The sequence below is a fragment of the Hermetia illucens genome, chromosome 3 (assembly GCF_905115235.1).
Source record: "Hermetia illucens chromosome 3, iHerIll2.2.curated.20191125, whole genome shotgun sequence".
NCBI lineage: Eukaryota > Metazoa > Arthropoda > Insecta > Diptera > Stratiomyidae > Hermetia > Hermetia illucens.
The window spans coordinates 127,474,242-127,499,143 of record NC_051851.1 but is presented as its reverse complement, the minus strand read 5'-3'; the positions used below and the strand labels follow the sequence as shown (position 1 = coordinate 127,499,143).

Sequence of the window (24,902 nt, the reverse complement as noted above, 5' to 3'; positions counted from 1 at the left end):
AGAGATTAAATGGCAGGTGACGGTTTGCTACTTCCTTGCTTTTCTGCATTTTTTCAATAAGAGAGTGAGATTTTGATTTTATTTGCATAATTTGTTGATATTTCGTACTTCAATGGAAATTGGGTTGGAAATTTTGTTGAATTTTAACTTGAAAATTGTTGGATCTAATTTCCAATTGACGACAAGCTTTCTCTGACGACTCTATTCGGTCAGGATATGTCAGTTTTGCTAGCATACCTCGACTTTTTCTTTAATTTTATCACATTCCATAGCGAGGCCCCGTCGTCTAAATCGGGCTCGCCACTATTTTTCATAGCATATTCGTCGAACTAAAGTAGGAAAATCCAATAAAGAAGAACATTTTAGGAGAACGAATCAAATACGCGTCTGCAAAGAACTCGTCTGAAGTGGCTTTGACCATGAAATCCTAACTGAAATTATTTGATAGGCAAGGAACCTGGTCAGCCCTCTAAATCCGGTCCTTTTATTTGCGATTGATCGGCGTAGCGCTTAAACGTGCTATATAAACCTAAGTTTGCGTTAGTTAAGAATCCCCGAAATCCCGGGTGAGAAGGACTCTTAATTGACACCGTAAATTTCATCTGCATTTGAATGCCCTCCATCTCCTTCATCATATAACGGTTAGGGACTTAAAAAGCGTTCAGCCACTAACTCCTTTCTCTAGTCTCTGACGCGAAGTTCTCTAGTCTTTCTTCTTTAAATCAGTAAACGATGACTATCTTATACCAGCGGGACAAGCCCCTGTCGTATGGTCTATAAAATCATGCAAGTGACTTTCTATTATTCGAAGAATACCTCATGTTACTTTTCGTTTCAGTATAGGGTATAAATGTCGCGATAAAGACTGAAAATCCATTTAAAACATTTCATTATTTCATAACTGAATGAAATGGACTACAATAATTCCAAAGCATATACTTATAGTAGGTCTTCTTCTTTTGTTTTGCCCATTTAGAGGCGGAGTCGGCTCGTTGTGACTGGTTATTTCATTTTCCTTGGCCATATGCCTAATCTGGATGGAGTTGAGTGGCCCTCAAATCACCATCTAGGGTGTCAAACCTATGTTGTTCCGAATAACCGTTTGGTTGTTTCCCATCGACTTGAGACCAATCTTGGCAAATGAGTTTCCATCAGAGCGAATGCCATGTCCATAACATCGAATATACCGCTCTAGCAATTTCTCTACGATATCAACCGCGAATGTCCTTAATTCATATGTGATCATGTCGCGTTACGCCACTGTTCCAATGCAACATATTCGCCTGCATTACCGCGTGACCCGCTTCATTTTCGTTTAGAGTTAGCGACTACTCAGAACTATAGAGAGCGACAGGGTGAACGACACTGCGGTAAATTTTGGATTTGAGACTTTCATCAATGCGTTGATCACTAAAAATGGCAGATGTGGAACGCTACTTCATTCAAGTTGCACTGATGTTTAAAGCAATTTCATTACGCAGTTCTCCATTGGCTGATAGTATTGATATGATATATTTGAATTACTTAACTGTGGCTAGGTCACTATCATTGTGTCGGTGTATCAGTGGTGGATCTAAAGAATTCTGTTTTAATCAGATTCAACATGAGATCGTATTTCATGTGGCGATCATTCTACTTTTGGACAAGTTGTTCCAGATCTGCTTCGCTTTGGGACGCTAGAAGAGCATCATCTACTTAACGCAGTTTGTAGGGTGCTGAATGTTGGATGTTCCCTGTGACAGTATTCGGAGCAAGAACAAAAAGGAATGGTGAAAGTGCGTTTTCTTGATGAGCATCAACAAAGATACGTAGCGGTTTTGATATACCTACCACCTTTTGAACTTTACTCTTCAGATTGCGATAAAGAAATTTAACCCAGCACATGAGCTTCTCTAGCATTAGGTAATGTCGCGTAACACACCTGATGAGTTCCTGTGACATACGGTCTTTGGATCCAGAAAGATATTGTAGAGGGGTCGATGCTTCTCCAGGTGTTTCATCATGAGTGATCGTGCAGTACATATTGTGTTAATGGTTCCGCATTGTTAAAAAATTCAGCCTGGTTCATGGTTATTCGAAAGTAGTCAAGATTACGGTTGCCAAGAATACGTTCAGAAATCTTCATCATATAGGACAGCGATCCGATTCAACGGTAATTTGAAGATTCTGCTGGACTGGTTTTCTTTTCCCGAATTGGAATGGTAGCGCTTTCTGGCCAGTCAGATGGTGGACTACTTTCCTTAATATCCGAACTAAAGAGCTCACTGAACTAAAATGTTAGATCCCAGGTCTATGCTTTTCAGAGCTCAGCTTCTGGTTGCTTTCCCTCATTGCATTAGTTTGATTGCTTCCTCGACTTCAGTGGCGCTGGCAGGTGGAAATGCTTTAAATGTAGGCAGTGCTTGTGAAAGGCCAGTATAAACCAATTCTTCCATTGAAATCTATTCAAAATATTCCAGCCATCTGTCCTTTTTCGCTCCTAAATCGGTAAGCAGAGTAACATTTTTGCCATTAACGCAACAGGCCAAAGCATATCCTGTATGCTTTGGTCTCGACTTTTGTCGAGTCCAAATGTCCTGTTTATCGTAAAGATATTTATAATGGACCGCACGAATAAGAGCTTCCCGGTTAGCACTTCAATTGCCAATTGGCCAATGTTTTACCACCGAAAATCTAATGGTAAAGGCGTTTCTTCCCACGGACCTTCATTTGGAGCTCGTTATTTCATAATCAAGTATATCGGTTGATTATCCGCCTACCAGGCTTGGTGACTTCAGGAGTTACATCGACCACTTAATGGATCGTATTTTTATTTTGATTCGACAATTCTTTGATATTCGTAATGGTTGGCAGTTTCGTCGGTGAGATAATTTCTTTCTGTTCTCACGAAATCGCAACCGTTTCATTCGAGGTGGATCAGTGCGTCCTTCATGTTATTTTATCGGTGGTTTGATTCGGGTGATAGCAATATTAGCAATACTATTGTTGAGATACGATGGTTTCAGACAACAGCTTTTCAGTCAGTTTAGATGATAAAATGCTTGCGTCTTATGAGCATGTAGTCGACTGGCGCTTTACTGCTGCCATGATAAAATGAAGGAAGATGACAAGCACAAGCCCAAAAGTACTGGCAAAGCTGAATATACGCTCGCCACCCTCATTGTATTCGCCAAACGCTCTTATCTCATGGCACCTGTTCCCGTCTGCCTCTTCATCTACATGACCGTTAAAGTCGCCCGCAATAACGAGGTAGGTGTCGCCATGCGCATTATAGGCCTTTGTGTCAAGTAGTTGCCAGAAAGTGTTTTTCTCGTCATGAGGTCGACCTGTCTGTGGTTCGTATGCCATGAAGAAATGAATCGTGCGATGATCTAATATAATAGTGAGCTTCATCAGCCGCTCATCGCTCTACTTCTTCAATAGCATCACGGTGACCCTCAGAGATGACAGTTCTGATACCATACTGAACGTGTGGACTGCTAAAGTAGAGAAGAATATAGCCACTTTTACCGCATTCACATTCCAGCGCAAATATCAATACGTCCTTCCCTTAGTGCTCTTGCAGACTACTCTGTCTTTGGAAATTAGAAAAATGGTACTATTTTTCACCACGGGACCGAATTCGTTTGCATAGCAGGTATAACATAAAATTCGCTTATTCTGTCATATTCTCCATTCAGATTAATTAGCAGCTACCACCTAACAATTGACTGGAATATATACCAACTGAAATGGGGGATTAACGGTTTAGGAGATCACGATTCAGATAACGCGTTTGGTTCATATGCATTCCACTCGTAAATGTGTATTATGAATGTGATATAGCTTATTCAAAGACCCTTCCTTCGAAGGATCTATCAGGCAATGTGTTTTTCCCCAACGGTAATCCACCTTGACCTTATTATCAAACCACCAACAAAGACCAAAAACAAATATGTAGCTAAAGTAATGACATTCTTAACGTGCTAACTTTATCACATACATACCGTACCTACATTCATATCATGTTATTATCCTGGCGCTTTGAATATAGTGTCAACACGTGGTACTGTCTTTCTTGGCCTCATGGCGTTTCACTTTGCACATACACATTTTAATAAGATTGCGAACTATTCATGTGAAAAGGTGTTGAGAATTCATTGGGAAACGTCGTGACTACTTAAGCGTTTGTAATTTGATTGAATACACTATAACGTTGTTATTCCATTGCGAGGTGTTTTTTTTTGTCGCCTAGAACACAGCACACGTGATTGATTTCATTACGAATTGCTTCGTCTGTTATAGTAGGCGCATGGAAATAATGTCCAGGACGCTTTCTAAGGGTACGTCATAAGCTCATTACTATCGTTTACAATGGAACACATTGAAAGATATTTGTAACAAAGTTGTAAATACTTCAATTCAAATATTTTTTTAGATTACTTACAGATAGCTGTTCTACAGTTCTGCTTTGAACCTCGTAATAAGTTCTAAACCAAAGATATCCAAAATACTATCACTGGTTTAAACTGGTGCTTATCGGAACAATCATATCTTGAAAGTCTATGAAAGATTGTTGCCTTATCTAATCTCAGGGTCGTAGAGAGGAAATCCGGGCCCGCGGAAATTATTCGGCTCTAGAGTCGAAATTCTGTCGGCCTCCTATTATCTCTTTTTTCCGGGGGAATCCCTCTCCTCTCTCGTCAGCCCTGTCTAATCTACTAATGTCTTCAATTATTCGAAAAAATGATTGTATTTATATATACATAGCTCATATTATATATCCATTAAATATGCCCAATATTCAATTCAATGCGATACCGACATTTTATTTCCTAGTAGAAGTAAAATATAGAAGTAATTTGACATGGAAGACGCAGCTTTGATCTACTATAACCTTGTTAAAAATTGTTGGATTTCCGGCAAACTTTCTAGTATTACTCACATTAAAAACTACTGCAAAATTGTTTGCACCTAGATCGAACTTGAGGAAAGTTTGCAGTAAGTTACTGTGTAATGACTTAAGATTGTGCGAGGATCAGACGACCAAGATGGGAACGCCATCCAAAAAACCTAAAAAGCTGGGGAAATTATTGATGCTCCGTCGGCACGCACTTGCTTCTCTCTTTACTAGCCTTCACGTGTCCTTATTCGGATGCATTGTCGCACACCGGAATCTGAAAACAAACAACTATCGAAGTATCGCACTTACTTAAGGAAATATAATAGGTGTGCTAAAGCTGCAAATGAAAAACAGAAAAAAATAGCGGCTCGACCACACGCGTGGTTCGTTTTCGTAAACAAAAAGCTATGGAAGAATGTAAATGTCTTTCTGTAATTAGGTTGCAAGTTTCCTCTTCATATTGTCGTTTGCGTCAAAACTTCACTAGTCTTGAGTTCACATTCTATTTATTAATCAAATCCTATGTTAACTGACAGGAAATTATCACAGTAACACAGTTCTAATCTCGAGTCCACCTTCACCAAGGATCATGCACGCAAACCTTCGGGCGATACGGAAGAATTTGGCCCGGAGAATACCAATCCTAAGTGATTGCAAAACTTACTCGACGTTTGCTGGGAATTTCGATCGCAGGAGAGGCAGAATGTGGGATCGTCTTTGGCCCAAAGACAATCGTAAGTGGCCGAAGACGATCAAGAGGAGAAAACTATCCCAAAAGTTTAAAAAGATGGCGAAATTGACCGTGAAGTTCCATCCGGAACCGTAGCAGAATCATTCCAACAGTCCTTAAACGTATATCGAATCTACCGACAATTCCAGAAGACCAAATCTAAATCAAAATCTCGATTATTAGACTAAGGATTTCTTAAGATGCACTTTATCTCCACCTCCTCTCCAGATTCAGCAGAATAGCTGCATAATTGGTTAGAGAGCCTTCTTGAGAGATTTTCCCCTTAAAGTTAGTTCTGTTGCACTAACTTGCGCTGCCCTCGAACCTTACTGCTGGAGAGTAGAAAAGTTGTCCTTAAACGTTTGGCCTCAGCCCACGACGTAGCCACTTTATCAATTTATCTTCCCTTGAGGAAGTTTCTAGCCTATTGACTTGCTTTCTAGTAGCTATCGAAATCCACGCATGGACTTTGGGTACGGCATCGCATAAGTTCAAGGATATCTCAGTCATCTAGAGAATCCTTAAACTGCTGGCGAAGAACCTCACGAAAAGGGGTCCAGTTGATTTCTCCGACAGGCTGGTGGTAGTCTCAATATCAATCTGCTGCTCTGCCTCAATAACTGCGTAACTACACAGCAGATCGAAATCTCCTTGTAGGGTTGAGTGAGTCGGTGACTCCATGGGGAAGAGGAACTGGATGGTTGGCAAAGATGTCGGTGAGCGATCCGCTGAGAACATAGCGTGAGCGATTGTGCCTGGCATCCGAGAGGCGCATTGTCATCGTCCGAATCATCATAGTTGTTCATCTGTCAGGTCCGAATTTGTCTTTAAGTCCTTCTTCACGTCTGTCGGTTATGTTATGTGCACAATACGATTTGAGGCAGGCAAATGTTGTGGTGCCTAATGCGCTGAGTGCGTATTCGACAATCGCTCTGGAAATTACAACGTACGTCGTCCTTGCATCCTGCGTGGATGGATCAACCAAACCCACACGATCTCTCCTCGTGACCACATGTCATCATCAGTCGCCGCGATGCGTTGGCAGGTCAAGCTCAACTGAGCTTCAATGACTTGCGACGCCTGAAGAATAGTCACGATGAAGAGATATCCTCCAATATAATGGTCTGAGCATGTCAAGGCAGGGAGAAAACCTCGGAAGCCGCGTCATAATACATGTGGATGTGATCCATCCTGGACTGTCTCTTTCAATCGGGGCATTCGGATCCGGAATATTACGGTTCCACGCACGCCGTCGTACCGTTATTTTTTTCATTTTTGAATTTTCAGTTTTAGTTCGCGTTTTGATCATTCGGCGCTCGCGCGAAAGCCCCCCCCCCCCCCCCCCCCCCCCCCCCCGAAATACAACGCCTTCTTAAACAATAGCAAAAAGTGACTTTTCCATGAGCTGTAGCCTCGAAAATTCCCAGTATCATTGGCATTTGTGCGCATTCCTCCCCAGCCAAAAACAAATTTTAGAAATGCATATAATAATATGCAGCATGAACAGGCCTACGTGAAAGCAAAAGGCTAACAATCATTTCGCAACATTAGAAAATTGTTACATTTGAATGGAAATTTATTTTAGTTAAATTGTGATGGGGTTTTGTAGATAAGGGTATGAAAAGGAAAATCAATTTGATCAACTTTATGTGGGCAGCTATCGCGATGGAGGCCAATGTGAAGGCATGCAATATTCATGGATCACGACACGACAGACAGTAGCAGTGGTCTGTGATTGTAATCCTATTGCCTGGACCTTCCTGAAATAAGTTGTAGTCTATGAAAGAGATTGAGTTACTCATATGTTTTCCACGAAGGTAACTTTTTGCCCTTTCTCTATCTTTCATCTTACAGGGGAAAAGTCCATCATATTACCTTCATGCTATTGATGCCGTTATGCTCCTTGTGGCTTGAAGGGTTAACCCCAATTGTGACTTTAATAATCGATTTTCATTGCATGTTTGTGAAAATATAACTATCTGAAAATACGTCTTTAAAATTACAAGTCGATTTGAATGAATTTGATTGAGATATGATCGTTGAAAAAGAAGAATCCCTAGGGTAAACGTGAAATTGGATCTTAAATGCGTTTTTCAACAAATGACATGTTTGAAGCCGGTTACCAAAATTACTCGGAAATGACTGAACTTAGAACTTTGGCGGACTTACATAAGAATTTAATATTCGATTTTTTTATTTCGATAATAAATGGCGGTTGTATAGCCAAAAAGCAGTCGTTTTTCAGTGAAAAATCGAACAATTAACTTTGCCTGTCGATCTCTTTGGGTTCAGATGGTCGAGTTGGCCACAATTTTGATCACCGCAAAACATAAAAATAATAATTATTTTTTTTGGCGGCCGTTTGTAACAATATTATTATACAAGGTGCGCACGGTATTTAAGGACAACTTCAGAGTAAAATTAATTATTATATATCTACCATACAAAATCATTCAATAAAACTTCCATTAGCTTCAATAACCTCCTCGATCCGTGTTTGGAAACAATTGCATGCCCAAATCAAATGCTCCTTATTCATATTGACCATCTTCTTCTTTTTCTTCGGCCTTTATCCCGTTCACAAGCGGGGTCGGCTCGTCGTGATCGGCTTCGCCATTTGGCTCTATCGAATGCCTGATCTGGGTGCAATCTCGAGGCTTTCAAATCCCCATCTAGCGTATCAAACCACCGTTATTTAGGTCTACCTTTTGGTAGTTTACCGTCGACTTCGACGTTCAGACCAATCTTGGCAAGTGAATTCTCGTTGGCACAAATTACGTGATCATAGCATCGAAGACGCCGCGGATATCCTCATTTCGGATGTGATCTAAACGTGTGACGCCACTAGTCCAACGTAGGATCTTCGTCTCCATTACCGCAAGACGCCGTTAATTGTCTTTTATAGTTGGCCAACACTCAGAACCATAGAGAGCGACTGGACGGACGACATTGCGGTAAATTTTAGATTTGAGACGTTCGTTGATACGTCGATCACAAAGAACACCAGTTGTGGAACGCCACTTCATCCAGGTTGCGTTAATGCGTGAAGCAATTTTATAACGCAGTTCTCCATTGGCTGATAGCGTTGACCCGAGGTATTTAAATCGCTCAGCTCTGGGCAGATCACTGCCACTGACAGTGATTGTGCCTGTTTCATGGGGATCGGTCGTCAAAAATTCAGTTTTGTTTAAATTCAATCTGAGACCGTATTGCATGAGGCAATCATTCCATTTTTGAACAAGTTGCTCGAGATCATTTTTGCTATCAGATGCTAGGAAAACATCATCTGCATAAAGCAGTGTGTAGGCCCTGGACGTTGGATATCCCATTCATATTGACCATAACGGAATTAATTGCAGCCTTCAAAGAAGAAATGGTGTTATAAGGATGCTCCTTGGTTTTACGGTCAACTAGGCCCCATACGTAGTAATCCAGGGGAATAAGACTTGGGTAACTAGGTGACCTTAAGTTCGGTGTTATGAGGTCATGGAAATTTTCGCACTGTGTCGCTCGACCTCGATATATGCAGCGGAATTTGCTCGAAGTTCTCGAGTGAGGAAGAGTTGTCGCGTGACATGCCATTTGTTGCTCACAAAATCCAAAACCATAACAGTGGCTGGAAACTTCGTGTGCATGACAACAGGAACATCTGTAGGATTGTAACATGGCCATCTGTCAGTTGTGCGGTTGGCCTTGGTCAAAAGTTGTTTTGTCAGAAAAAAACCGTAACATCTCCAGTGCTTCAGGATGTTTAATTCAGGCGTTTTGATCTGGGAACTCGCTGTTCTCTTGTTTGCTCCGACATAAACTGTCTTCTGCGCGTAACGTAGATTTATACCGGATTTCTTCGTGGACTCGTCGGATAAAACCATCAGAAACATTAAGCTCCTTCGTAAGGGCCTCATTGATTCGGAAAGGTCCTCGTTAATGATCGCTTGCACTAGTTGAATAAATTCTGTAGATCGGATAGTGTCAGAACGTTCCTCGCATTTTTGCGATTTGCAACAGATTCCGCATCGCCACCTGAAGGGTTGCAAGTCACGGCGAACCTTATGAACGAATGAACGGGCGCACTTTAGAAAAATAGAGACTTCTAAATCGGTGTCATTTGCACATATACCGACGATAATTGCATGTCTCTTCATTTCTTGTGTTAAGTTGTAGTGCTCCATGTCATATTTCGAAACAGCAAAAAGAAAAACTATAGTTTCAAGAAGTTATAGCCACATCTATGTACATATGTCCTCAAATACCGTACGCACCCTGCATGTATATAATATTTTTCAATAAAAGAATTACTGAAAATTGTTCAATGTATGCGGTTTACGATGATTCAAAGATTGTTCAAAAAAGTTCCGAAGTTTTCTCAAATTCGGGAAAATGAACTATAATATTTTTTGTGTAACAAGTGGGGTTGACCCCATAATGCTACTGTATTGGCTTTACGCGAAGTATATTAATTAACTGCAGGCTTTTTCTGCCTAGGATCTGCAATGTGTTTCTTTGAATTTATCTAGCTTTAAGTGCTTACCATCCTCTTTCAGACGAAATTCTCTCTCTTCTGCAACTATCCTTTTTGGTTATTGGTCGCGAAGTACAGTCCGATTTTTCTTCTGGATATTCTAGAATTATCTAGGCAAGGCTGTACTTCACGGTTGATAAGAATGGTGGTTTTGGCTTACATTTGTCTTCAGCAATGAGGAAAGTTCTGTTTATGGTAGCTCTAACATAATTTCTGAACATATGCTACTATTTTTAGGCATTTCACGTCGATTAACAAAAGGATACATAGCAGTGCACCTTTTAAAATCGTACAGTATACCCTTTCAAACCACGTATTAATTGCATTCTGCCGGATTTCCTTGGTAGTTAAAGGTCGCCTTTTCCTTTAAAACTTTTTAAGAAACTTTACCTTATTTAACGGAAATAAGAATAATTTGAGAAATTGACTCCAGAAGCAGGTCAATATGTGAAATTCTCTGAAAGTAATTGGTGGAGTCTGAAGCAAATGATACTATAAAATGAAGAAATTGGCATAATACTAGATAATGGCTCTGGCTAGACCACTTAGCAATAAACTGTGCTAACAGGGTATATTGAGGAGTAAGTGGTTTTCGAAAATAGGAAAAGTGAAATGTGTACATGTAATTAGTAATTAGGGATTTTTGCGAGAAAACCAATATTCTTGATAATGACCTCAAAAAAAAGAAGAATAATATGTGGATTGTAAATTTCACGTATGTATAAACTGGGTTTTAAATGCATTTATTTAGTATTTTACCCAACTATCATTAGATGTAATAACCAGAAGAATAAATACATTTATTTTAAATTCCGCTAATTTCCAAATTTCTAGTCAACAGGTTAACTACGGTGCTCGCGGACAATGAAACTTCCATGATTTAAACAAACGAATAAAGAAATCGCGCATATAAAAATGAAACAAGAAAATGTTATATCTTTTTGATGCAAATAATGATATTAAAAAATATTGCGTGAATTTTAAAATAACTTTTCGGGTCAACTACCGCAGCAGTAAAGATACAAAATAAATGGGTTCAGTCTTAGCGATAATATTAACAAGAACATGTAGCGAAACTTGTCGTTCAAAGAACGCTTCCGTAATGTAGGGACCTACTGCTGGCAGCGCTGAAGTGATTTGCACTTTGAACCTTGATAAGTTCGGTAGATCTGCAAATTCAACCATTATCACCAATTTAAAATTATTGGAGTTAACAAAGTATTGGGTGAATAAATTCGCAACAAATACGAAGTAGAGTGAAATTTATCGACAGAAAATTTACGCTTTAATGGTCTCAGTAAACCCCTTAATTGTGTTGCCCTACTATGACTTGTTTGTCTTCATTCTGGGGGATGAGAATACCCCTCTGGCATTCTTCATTCATTCTTCAAACTTGAAATTGTTTTCATAGATTCTTGAGATTTCGTATTTATAGTATATGGTACGTCAAAATCGTCTCTAACCCCACCATGGTAGATTGAACTCTTGGCGGGGGAATCCTGCTTGGTATTATTTCGTTCTGCGGATCAAACTTTGTCAACTCGTGGGGGCAGATTCATGCCTGCCAGCTAAATAGGTGTTTTTTTGTTCAGTTAATGCTGTTTTATTTCCATTACCAGCGCTAGATGCTGGAGTTGCTGGAGTTCAAATTTTGGTTACGAGGCATTTACGATAGTTTGGAGTCACGTTACACTTTTTAATATATACTTATATATTATTTACATATTAAGTTATGTATTATTTCATGCCAATGATGATCCTAAGTCAATTTGAAACCGGAGAAGGGAAGAGCCTAGATCGATAAGGAACTGAATAATTAACATGACTAGTTTATAGTAATAACTGTCGCTTCCCTAATACAATTTACTCTCTTGAATGATGCATATTCTTAAAGATACCTGCATTAGTGTGGTGATTCAGATGGAATGAAAGCTTCGACGAAATAGGCCAGATGCTCTAGTGTTTGGTAAAACGGTTGGACTCTGGGTGCCCCCCCCCATTCTGGTCATTCGGAATAAATTTAAAAACAATCACAATCACAAACAATCAACAAAATGTTTGAAGCTGGCTTCAGATTGAATTCCGTTCGTAAGATTTCAGGTGTTATATATTAATCATAATTCTCGCTATCTACAAATTGAGCGGGAATTCCGCGGTATAAACTGAACATTCTAGGTCTTAGCGAAGTGAGATGATGGAACTTGGAAGGGTACCCCTCTTCCCCTTTTGGTGATGTGCTTTTGTACTAGGGAAGCCTAGTAATTGACGAGAATCCGATGATGAATTGTTGCTAATCGCGGATTTTCATGACTTGGGAGTCGGTTTTTGTCATGATTTTACCTGCGGAATTCCGGTCCAGGGTAAGAAACATAACAACTGTGCAGTGCTATTTACCAGCGGAGATTTCTGATATAGTGGGAAGTTTGTTTTCTAGAAACAATTATAGTAGTTAAGTACACTAACGCACCAAAGTTCTACTATCGAGGCAATATTGCATTGGTGACGGAAGCAGACGCTACGATTTTACTTCTGTATACCCAGTCACGAAAGAGCTTGCAGATGATCGTAAACCATCGAAAGGATGGTTCTGTGGAGGACGGTAGTAGTAGGCTTTTTATTTACGGGTGGCAAGGATCCCTCACTACGATCCTCAATCGTATAAAAAAAGAAAAAAAAAACGGTGGACCTTGACAGTCTCCGCGCGAAACTGTTCCTATTCCTGCAGCCTCTACAGAGTTGTGAGTTTGAAATATTACTTCGCGAGTGAAAGATGGGAATGATTATTAAGGTTCTGAAAAAATGCCCCCACATTGAGTCCGATAACTGCCGCTGTCGTCAATTGTGTGATGTATCAAAAGACATCTCCAAAGTTCGATCGACAGAGAGCAAGCTTTTCCGCTTCTTTATATTATTGTGCCAACCACGCGAACACCCTTCGGACTACTGTGCAGCAATGTGCGTGATTCAGATCCCCCTTCGCCTGCTCTTCATCAATTTCGTGAAGGCTTGCAACAGTATGAGCAGGGAGTGTATCTGGAGTACTTTATGTGAGAGGGGTCGTTATCAAAACGAAATTTCGGGGCAGCAACAAAACCAAAAGTGTGCGATTTAGAGTTTCCAGTTCCACATCTCCTATCGTCAGAGGAGGCTTTCGTCACCTAGGGAGCTTTACTTTATTGGGAAGAATTTCATTGAATTTTATCCAATTCGTTTTCCTAGGGTTCCGTCTTTGTATTACAGGCTGTTCGCCCGCAATAGTCAGTTTAAAATCTTGGTATCGGTGACAGTGAGATTTCGTTTAGCACTGACCAGTCTGTAATCAGTTCTTACTCCTTTGAAGAACGGATTGTTAGGTAAATTACTTTACTTCTTCTCGGTCGCACGAACGTACGTTTGCAGTCATGAGACCAGCTAAAATGATGAAACCAAGTAGCTTCTTTCCACTACTGCTTCATTATATGATGATCCTAACTAGGTCCTTGGAACATAACTGTCTCAGTATGGTTGCCTCTAACCGTCTTGACATCACCACGCAGGCTCTTGGCTTCAAGGATCTCTTATCGAAGAAGATTGTAGTCCCCTTCACCGATCCAATACCACAGATTCTATTAAATGGCTCTTGGCTCTTGCACCTTTGTTAGTCCCGCTACTAGCAGATAGGAGAAGGCTTTGACATGATGCAAGTTTATTTGACCAATCTTTTGGTATTCAACAGGAACCTAGGCTACCTTTCTGCCGAATGTGTAATGGAAAACAGAAGTGTATGCCACGGTCGGCTTGCTCTCATACTATACTGCCAGAGACTCGATACTCTCGTGTTTGGTTTCTTTGAGAATAGCCACAAACGTAGGTACAGCAGTTCCCATGACCTCATCCATGAAAGACCTAATCTCATCATCCAGAATATTCGTGTGCTTTCTGCTTTACACCTTCACTGGTATGCGGCGTCCGGTTTACATAGATCTGATCACACAAACTGGCATCAAACCAGTTCTGTTTACGTTTCTGAGTTTCCTTTCTTTTGCCTGTTCTGTAACTGATGTTGAAGAAGTTACTAATATGTAGGAGCTACTCTCTAGCCCATTCGCCAGCGCAAACCCCATATGGCACTTCAATGAAGCCTTATCAGTGCACTCCAAATGGAGGGCTTCGTTCCAGGCTCCGACATTTTTCCCCATGGGCACTCCCGAAGGAAGGTAAATTGTCCCCCGCCAGTTTTCCATTCATGTAAGAAAAAACCATGGCAGCGGTCAGAAATGAGGGTGCAGCTTGCGCATACGTCCAGTTCCTTTCCGCCTTCGTGTCCGTATTCCTATGGGAGGGACCAACTTCATTAAGATGTTTCTCGTTGATTTGCTCAATTCCCGGCACACCGTTCCTAATCCCCGCGGGACGTGCAGATGTAGGCCCTGGTGTGGAACACAATAAAGTGTTGGCCACCACAGATGTGTTGGTCTTACGCTTCTTGCGTGCAATACCGCTGAAGAGGAGTCTGTTGCTACCACCGCTTCCTTGCGTCCGATTTCTCTGGATATTACCGCACCCAGCGGCAGACAGAATTCAAGCTGTAGTGCTATAGATGTGTTTGTTCATTTTAGTACCGGTTATAGCTTACTCAGGAGATCTCCGAGTAGTGTTATGTTGATTTGATTGAATTGATTAGAGGAGCTGATGTGTAAAGAATGGGACTTGCAAGCACGCATCGGCCGCCTTGGTTTCGTGGTTGCCATTTAATCACCCTTACGCCTCCTTGTGCATTGTTAATACTTTGTATCAACATATAATGTTTAATTCGTTGTATAACAATGATTTTTTGAGTTTTTTTTGCTGAGACTGCTAAAACTTGATAAATTCTAGATTTTTCCAGTGGCTTATTATATTTGTAATATAAAGATGAAATGGTGGTATTATCTGCTACCATAAGATATAATATAAAATTTAAGACACAGCAGCGTTAATTTAGGTTAATGATCAAATCTGCCTGTAGATGGTCTAATATGTCTCAAAATGCTAAAAGGGATTGTTATTGCATATTGTGCATATTGTGATAAAAAGAGCTGGTAATGGATGGTTTGGTTGTGGTTTTAAGTACCCTCAACTAGAAAGTATGCAAACTGGGTTATTTCTTAGATAATGTCGAGTTAGCGTATTAGATTGCTCAAAAAAAACACAATATGAAGTCTAAAATCGTTTTTAGAAGTTTTTTTTTTGCTTTTGCATTGCTCCCTGCCTATAGGTATTAATTAAAAGCCACGTGCCTTCTTTCAGTAGTTATTCACATATACCTTAATAACCCCGACAAATTGGAAAGTTTCGGACATTTACCTGTTCAAATTTATCAATTTCAAGCTTCTTAGCGCTGGTACAATGCAGCAACCAAATCAAATTTCAAACTTCACATATGCGGTCCTCGACACATGTTCATCTAATGCGGAGTACTAATCCGAAAAAGTCCAAAACAATATTTTTAGAAAGTCTAAATTTTTGCATTGAAGATAGTCATTGAAATTTTGTTTTTATGATTTTTTTCCCCCGTCACTGTCTATGAACATGCCACCTTCTCTTGCAATTCGTTTCGCTTCTTTTGTACGATTCAAAACTCTACATGCAACAAAAGCCTTGTAAGAATGAGTCTACAACAATAACTACATAAAAAGTCAAATTAAAAATGCAAGTTTGCCTACATGGATTAAACCACGTTTTTGAGGCTCTAAGTGTTGAAAAATGTCTGCTGCTGGGGCCACAAGAAGACCTTAATATTATGGTAGGTAAATGAGCAAATAAATGCAAATGCAACAGCCTCGTTAAATCTAGTAATTATGGGACAGATACACTATGAATTTCGTTGTTAGGTTGTTGTTCAAGATGAAAAGATCGATGATTCAGAATGTGAGCTCGATTTGATCGTGTAGGGTGACATAGAAATGGAGTTTACTCGCGTGAGCGATGGACGAGTGTGGGCAGTATTTAGGATGCGTCTACGCATTTTCTCTAGAATTTCCTTTCATCTTCTATTTTCGGTCCTGGATATTCGCCCAAGAATATTTTGGAGTCGAATTCTAGAGCTCCATGCAAATCTGTTCACCTACATGCCAGACAATAGTCAAATATAAGTAGTTACCCTGAATTGGAAAATAGAAGTCCCATATTATATGCCTCGAAGGGTGAGTGAACGGTAATGTTCCCTTATCGGTAACTGTTGACTAGTTAAACTTGTTTGGGAGGTATGGTGCCAAATAGAGTATGGGAAAAATCTATAAAATATGATGTTAATTTTAGATCGTTTCAAACCTGGAGGGAGTATTGTTCAGGTACTTTTTGATGGATTATATTTGGGGATGAAAGGAAGCCCGCCGCTTTCACAGTCACCTTGTACATACGCGTCCGAAGTAGAGATAACTGAGTACAATCGCATTGTCTTTCTGTTTAAAATAAACATAAAACATTATTATAATTGGCAATGTCATAACCACGGAACGGTGATGTATTACACTATACTTGATTGGAGAAAGTGGTCTTTTTACTTCAAATCATGGCATTAAAAGAGATGCTAAATCATAGCCAGCAGCAATACACCACCACCAGCAACAATAGAAACGATCATAACAGCGGTGTAACAAAAGTGGCAACAACAACCACAAGGCTTACTTTCGATTTCAAAAAGTGCTCATTGAAGTTGCTTGCTGTGCTCTTTCGAGATTTCATCATCCAGCTCGTGTACCATTTCCATCCGTAGGAAAAAATTTCACTATCAATTAAAAATAATAGTGATTTTTAACATTTTCATCAAGCAGCCATGTGTGTGTATGGAACATACGTACATACGCCTTCGAAGCAATTTCCAAGCTCTTGTTGGAATGATTTCGAAACGGTGATGAGGTCTTTTAAAGAAATTCAACCGACCAGCGATTATGACTAATGTACGAAATTGCGGTACTTAGGTGGATACGCACGAAGCCTTATTGTCTAGCGTTTTAGCTATTATTCACCTACTACTTAGTATGGAAGTTTACAAAAATATCAATAATGGAGAGGAGGTGTGGTGCCCGTTAATGGGCGTAATGTGGTATGAAGTTCAAGTGCTTATTAGACTCAGTGAAATTTTTTCAGGATTTAAAAAAAACAGTTGGCAGTCAACTATGTGGGATTGAATTTCATTTCGTAATTTAATTCATTCAGTTTCGCTTTTTGTCTAAAAATATTAATGGAGAGCCGGAATCGTAAATTGAATTTTCTCCTAATGGAATTGCTTCCGTAAAAATGGAGGCTTTATTTCGCAACTAATTGCAATCAACGTCATGGCGTCCCTACATCCCTATAATGAATGAATACTTTTTGGATAATCCTTTTTCATTGCCATCGATATTACGAATGGATAATGAGATTATTTATTAAGACTGGAAGACACTTGCCGTACTTAAAGTGTCACCGCAAAGCGGACTGAATGAAATGAGCGGACGTAAGACGTGAAAGATATGTGAATACTTAAAGGATGCGTCTTTCCTCATCACTTCATTAATAACCACACACGAATTTCACATTTATTGAATATTTTAGCGAAGGACACTTTTACGGGGCCCAATTGGTTTTTTCTTTGAGGTGTGTGGGTTCCTTTTCGGAACTATTTGAAATACCTGGTATCGATGTGTCAAACAGTAGTAAAATGTGGTAATTATAATTGAGTTCCCTGCGGCATTGTCGTAGTGTTTGTCCTCAATAATGTTTATTAAATACATTGTGTGATCTACAATATTGAAACGTGTAGCTCCTGAAACTAACTTTGCGACGTTAGCGGCTTTGTAAATTTGCCACCTTGTTCATCTTCATTTAGGTACCAAAAATTCAAACAGAATGGAGCCCTCCATTTCTCTCTGTTTGTTCTATTTGCTTTTGTTAGTATTTAGTTGTGGTCTATTGAAATACGGATAGTAAGGTTGTGGTCTTGAATTATTAACACTAAGGGATAGAATGCCACTGACGTCTCATTTCGCCAATTACTCTGAAACACGATGGAACAACAAAACAAATTGGAAGAGCATGGCAGCGATCTAACTCTTATACCAACAACTGATTACGTCTTGAACAGACGGAGCGCTGGGGTCAGTGATGCAAAAAAAAACTTACTTTGAATCAATATGTAGACTAGTAAATATATTCTAGGTGGAAATACGCCATAGATACATAGATGTGCCTCCTTGAACCTCGAAGAGAACTCTAAAGGGCACAGCATTGCTATTCCAGCAGACAGCCCAGTTGCTATTAAGGCACTTAGTCCCAATCAAGTCAGTTCTAAACTGGTACGGAAATGTCTCGATAGACTGAACATGCACAGCTCACTCAATAAGTTGAGTTGAGTTGAGTTTCAGACCACTTTAGGTTAGATGGCAATAAGGCAACGGACGAACTGGCTAGAAAAGGAGCAATCAAGCCGCTACATGGACCAGAGTCCTTTTGTGGAATCAGAAATGGGATGCAACAGCGCTGCTAGATTGGGAGCGGCTGAGTCAACCTACTAGGAATGGAACAATCTAAAGTGCTCATGAACTAAAGCGCTCGAAAGATTGTTTAAACCTCAGCAAGAAGAGACTCTGCATCATAATAGCAATACTAATTCCTCACTCCTGGGTTGAAGTAGCTGGGAAAATTTTCAAAACCGGATGTCAGGTTGAAACCCTTGGAAGTAGGGAACATAAATTTCCTGTTGGTTGTTGGCTTGAAAGACATGCTCTATTAAAAGGGCAAAATAGATCTTGTAGGACGTAATGCAATTGACACTATTATTAAGGTTCGAGTCGCTACTATGGGAAACTATGGGTAATCCTTAAAAGTTGAAGTATCCTAACTAAGAATACTGGCTGAAAGACTTTTAATAGAGACAACTTCAGGTGTGAAAGGTTTTGTGTATTTGCTATATAAAGACATTTGAGTGTGCATTTGTCCCATTAGTATGTAGCAGGTAATATATGCATATATTATGTGAGAGTATCCACTTTCGGTTTATATTAACATTCATAGGCTTGAATTTACAAAGAGCGACAACTTTGACCTATTGTAACTTCGTCAGTAACAGGGCGATTTCCACCAAACTTGGTGGGATCATGGTCTATATTATAGTCTATATTACTGCAAAATTTTTGGTGGTAGAATGAACTTGAGGGGTATTTTGCAGCCAACTACTAAAAATTATAGTAATATACTATTATTAACTTTATTTAAACAGATATCGGTATGGAGATATGGGTATTTCGGAGCCTACGCACCATATAGTGGCGGCCTCTTGATTTTTTTCAAATTTAGGCTTGGTAGTTTCTGAGAATGGGCCCGTTAAAGAAATGACCACTTTCGACCCCGCAATTCGCCACCTTTCCAACAAATGTCAAAACTAAGGCCGGTTTCGAAAAGTAATAACCGAGGCCCACATGACTATATTTGGTGAGAAAAAAATTCACGCCCCACTTTTGCATTATGCTTTGAAGCCTCTTAGTTCAATTATTTTCTTATACTGGCGTTAAATTTAACATTCGTGTTGCCAATCTATTGTCATTTATTGTAAACTTGTATATTGCAGCTATGTTTCGAGTCGCTGTCATTGAGTCGTTGTGTTGATTGATTGACCTGATTTGTCATAAACCCCATATAAGTCGTTGTACCGCATTTTCTATCTATCTATTATATATTCATCGCCTATTGGAAATCTTGTATATAGCCAGACCTATGAGAAGGGGTGGAAAGACGGGGATTCTCCCTGGGCCCAGAGTTTTGTCGTGGACCCAGAATAAATGATAATGCGGAGAGCCTGAACAATTTTCATTTCGGGCCGAGTTTTCCGCATAATTTTCTCCCCGGGCCTGGATTTTCTTCCCAATTATCCTAGTTTGCGAACTGTGGAAATACTTTCTGAATAAGTAGTGAAAATTTCGAAGAATTTAATTGGATAGATTCTAGGCTACGATGGTACCCGATTGTCAACATGCACTTTTAAGGAAAACGCATTGGAAAATTAAAACGTGATTATTCAACTGTTCATATATCTGCTATGCTTGGGCCATAAGCTTTCAGATTCTTCGAAAAAGTCATGATTGTTTCTGGGCTTAAATTCTCACTTTCTTAGCAAAGCCACATCAGCTTTACTACCGCGATCGTAATTTCCGGATGACTCGGAATATCAATAAATCGGCATCGACGCACGGGATGCCCCCTTAAGAAAATGTTTATAGCAACAGAATCAGTCATATTATTCTTGATTAATGTTTGAATTTAAATCTAGAAAAACTACACCGTACAATTATTACTTTATATAATTATAAAATACTAGTAAAAAAAGGAAAATCATTGTTTGTAAAACTTAACATTAACTTTCAGTGCTTTACAGTTCTGATACTTAATATGTCTATTTTTTGACTTTCTGCTAGCTTCACTTCAGCCCCGTCGACTTCTGTAGTTCTAAGTGCACGCCAACTATAAAAGACACTGAACGTTGCCTCGTGGTAATGGAGCCAAAAATATTGCGTTAAGTAGTGGCGTAACACGCCATTATCACGTCCGAAAAAGGAATAACCGCCAACGATATGCGGTTGCACCGTTTGGCGTCGGCATTGATCCTAAATATTTAAATAGCCCAGTTTTAGCCAGGTCACTGCCACTGACAGCAGTAGTGCCTGTTTCATCTGGTACGGTTGTAGAAAACTGTTTTATTTAGATTCATTCTGAGACCGTGTTGCAAAAATGTTATGTAAAAAGGGTGATACCTCTCATGCTGTTTCTCCATGAGTAACAGTGAATCGTGTACTGCGTCAGGAGTTTCCGCAGTTTTTGACAAGCTCGGCTTGATTCACGGTTATTTTTTCCCATATAGTATAGGTTGTGCTTCTTTGCGAGAGAGATGGTGTTCTACCTTTAATAACCGAATTGAAGAACCCACTGGGCCACAATGTTGGAATCGCAGCTCTTCACTTTCCAGAGCTCAGCTCAGCGAGGTTGTCAGGTCGTGTTGCTTTCCTCGATTTCATTCGTTTTATTGGTTCCTCAACTTCAGGGATGTTAACAGGTGGAATTACCTAAAATATCGGCAGTACTTGTGGAAGTGGAGGGTGAACAAATTCTTCCTTTGAAATCTGCTCGAAATATTTCCGCAATCTATCCGCCGTGGCTCATCGACCGGTAAGTAAAATATTGTTTTTGACATTAACGCAATAGAAGCGTTGGATGTCCTGTGTATGTTGAGGCCAGCCGATGCGGATTTCGAGAGCCCGTCTTTTGCTTCGCGATTCTTCGATATTCATATTGGTTGACAATCGCGCAAGTGAGATCATTGGTTTTTTTCTCAAGAAATCGCCACCAATTAACACGCAGCAGGCCAGTGCGTTCCTCAACGGCCGATGTTGAGGTGCGATGGTCTCATAGGGAATGGATTTACAGTCAGTGACAAAATTAAAATGTCAGCATCTTATGAGGATATAGTCAATTTGTGTTTTACTGTTCCGATTATAAAATATGTAAAATGGGACGATCTTTTGGTAAATTATGCATTGGCAAGTACAAGTCCATGAGCGTCCACAATAACGACTGAGGAAATGTACACCCGGTTATGCAGGATGTATGGCAAATGTGTTACTTTGGGTTGAACGTGCATATCTGAATATCTTTCTACGTTTCTACGCAAATTGGAGGAGGTGTCTACTAGAGCCCAATGTCGTTACTTTTTACATCAGCAGAGTTGAACCTCTAGCTTCCGCGTTTGAAAACGTGTTCTTTTTGTAGGTTAGAGCGAAAACCCATTTCGTTGAACCTCCTTTAAGCTAATATCTACACTTTCAATTTCAAGACAGATTTAGAACTGCTGCTCCCCTGTCTCTGAAACTGACAGCTTCCTGTAATTTTTTGTAACTCACTTATCTTTCACTATGACCTACATATCTCAGGGATGGTTGCAAATTACGAAGTGCTCGTTTCAAAATTATTATTTGTGGTTTTATTATTATTTTTGTGGTTTTTTACCATTAGATAGAAGGTGATAATTCCTCGTTTATATAGGAATCATAATTACTACTTGGAAAATTTAGACCTCATTCCAAAAAGACAAATCAGGGTGGGGGAAAGCAAATTTCCGATAAATGTCTGAAATATGGTAATCTGCTATTATTAACTTTATTTGAACAGGCATCGAAATGGGATGTATTTTGAGGCCTACAATGAAATGAAAGAAATTATACTTGAAAATCGTTATTCGAACTTAAAAGAGATTACACACAATCTGAAGATGCTCCTTGAGTCCGTCTGAATTTCGACTCCATGCTTATGAACTGGTGATGAGATGTGCCTTTAATGAGTATGATATGCAGTGAACCGCATAAGGGTACAAGGTGTACCTGTTTTTAGTCGATAATACATAAAACAAATATCGGCGGGTGAATTAAAGTATTTCCTAGATTAGGAAAAACACGTACGTTGCTTAACAGCCCGTTTTTTTATATAGGGTAATTTCAATCAGATAGAGCAGTTCGCCTATCTAGGAGGTACCTATAGCTAAGGATAATAACGACGAATAAAATTTAGTTGTGAAAAATGGCTTCTCTTAAGGCGTTTCATGTTATCATCCTCACTATGAAGTCAAAGAGATCCACAGAAAGTAAGAAACTGGTGACATATAAAGTACTAACACCCCTGGTACTACTACATCGATGTCAAACGTCATCGTTTAAACAGACATTGGTAAATATAGCGACACCTAAGGACGGAAAATTGTTCAAAAGGTATATATAATAGAACAATTAAAATTGACATATCGCGCTAGATACCACAATTATCTATCTTGACCCAAGTTGGTCACTGACAATACACATAAATAGAATCGTGAAACGAGCGTTTGAAGGCAGTAAGCAAAGAAGCAAACCACGATAAGTAGTTTGAATTGGAGGACGGAGTTGGAGGAGATCTAGTCGGTGGGCTGAGACTCATGTCAGTTGCGGAACCATCGTATTATCATAAAATGAAGTGTGTTAAGTTTTCAATATCTTCAAGGTCCAGTTTTAACCTTTTTTTTTCGACTGCGAACTTAGACTTGTCTACATTGATCCACTTTTGAATCCTGATTGAGAAGCACATTGCAATAGATTGTCACGCGAAGAAGTGCTGGAAAATTGCCATACCTACATTTTCCGAGTATATTCACCCCTTTCAGCATTAGTATAACTTCTCCTGGTGAAAATGTTTTATTCAGAACTCCACTTTATTGTGTACTATTGAAATCCTGATATCCGTTCAACAACGGTCTACTAAATTTGAAGAACCTACTTCAAGTAAAATCTATTTTATTTTCTGTTTTTTGTTTCAGAATTAATCAAAAAGTACTGCAGCCACCTAACAGAATTGGAATTCGAGGAACTGAAAATGTACAATGAAATTTGGTATTTTGGTCAATCTGCGAAAAAAGTAAATGCAAAAACCGGTGCTTCAATGAATTGCGGATATGACGATGAAAATGGCAATTATAGAATCGTAAGTACATTTTTTTTCTAACTATCATACAAACAATCGAGATGTCTTTTTGTAAGAGTTTTTATGCTATATGCTATACCCAATCATATTTTTGGTGGTTTGGATTTTGGGTGGGGAAAGCTCCACTCCGCCGTGTAGCATTATATATTTTTCGGAAAATCAAGGAACGGTAGCGTAGTGAGTTATGGCAACTATTTTTACAGCATTTACGCTATGTATTTTTATCATCAAGGCAGGATTGGGCATCGGATTATTATCAGTTGAGCTGATATTGGAATATTTATTCCACACTCCTTTTGTCATACTTTGAATAGAACTCAGATTCCTCCTTACAACTAATCTGTAAATATTGAGACTTCCGTTCTTATAATTAAACATTTGTACGAGCAGCGCACACTATTATTGTAGATTCATATTAATCGATTTTATAGCACAACCATAAAAATCCATTATACAATTTCTACACTTTATTACACTTACATTAGCTTTGACTCGTATTTATAACCCGACGCGCATTACAAAAAATATTGCTCAAACTGACTGACTTAGTTCGGCGGAAGGTGAGGTCGATCTGGTTACCCCGGTGAAACCCACACTGTTCGCAGGAGGTCCTTCAGGTAGCGGGATTTTCAGTACATTTTATAATAGACTTATGTTTACAAACATAAAGTCAGTCGTATTTACTTGCAGCATTCCACAGCCTCTTTCTATATACTGGCAGCTAGACTGACAATATCTTTCTGATACAAGAGCTTCGGGTTTAGTTTAACAAAATGTCTCGTACAGGAACAGTAAAACGCACTAGATACAGAAACTAGCAGTGGTTATCTTAAGATCTAGGTTAATCATAATCATCATCAACGGCGCAGCAACCGGTATCCGGTCTAGGCCTGCTTTAATAAGGAACTCCAGACATCCCGGTTTTGCGCCGAGGTCCACCAATTCGATATCCCTAAAAGCTGTCTGGCGTCCTGACCTACGCCATCGCTCCATCTTAGGCAGGGTCTGCCTCGTCTTCTTTTTCTACCATAGATATTGCCCTTATAGACTTTCCGGGTGGGATCATCCTCATCCATACGGATTAAGTGACCCGCCCACCGTAACCTATTGAGCCGGATTTTATCCACAACCGGACGGTCATGGTATCGCTCATAGATTTCGTCATTGTGTAGGCTACGGAATCGTCCATCCTTATGTAGGGTGCCAAACATTTTTCGGAGAATTCTTCTCTCGAACGCGACCAATAGTTCACAGTTCTTCTTGCTAAGAAC

General features: G+C 39.6%; 1 protein-coding gene across 6 annotated transcripts in view; it reads left to right on the top strand.

The window, feature by feature from the left end:
- LOC119650840 (dual specificity tyrosine-phosphorylation-regulated kinase 2) overlaps positions 1-24,902 on the top strand; it is a 276,384-nt gene that overhangs the window by 189,259 nt on the left and 62,223 nt on the right. For all 6 annotated transcript variants that reach the window (XM_038053980.1, XM_038053981.1, XM_038053984.1 and 3 more), the window contains one exon: positions 23,468-23,631. In XM_038053980.1, coding sequence (XP_037909908.1) covers positions 23,468-23,631 — 164 coding nt within the window. The remainder of the gene's footprint in view (positions 1-23,467; positions 23,632-24,902) is intronic.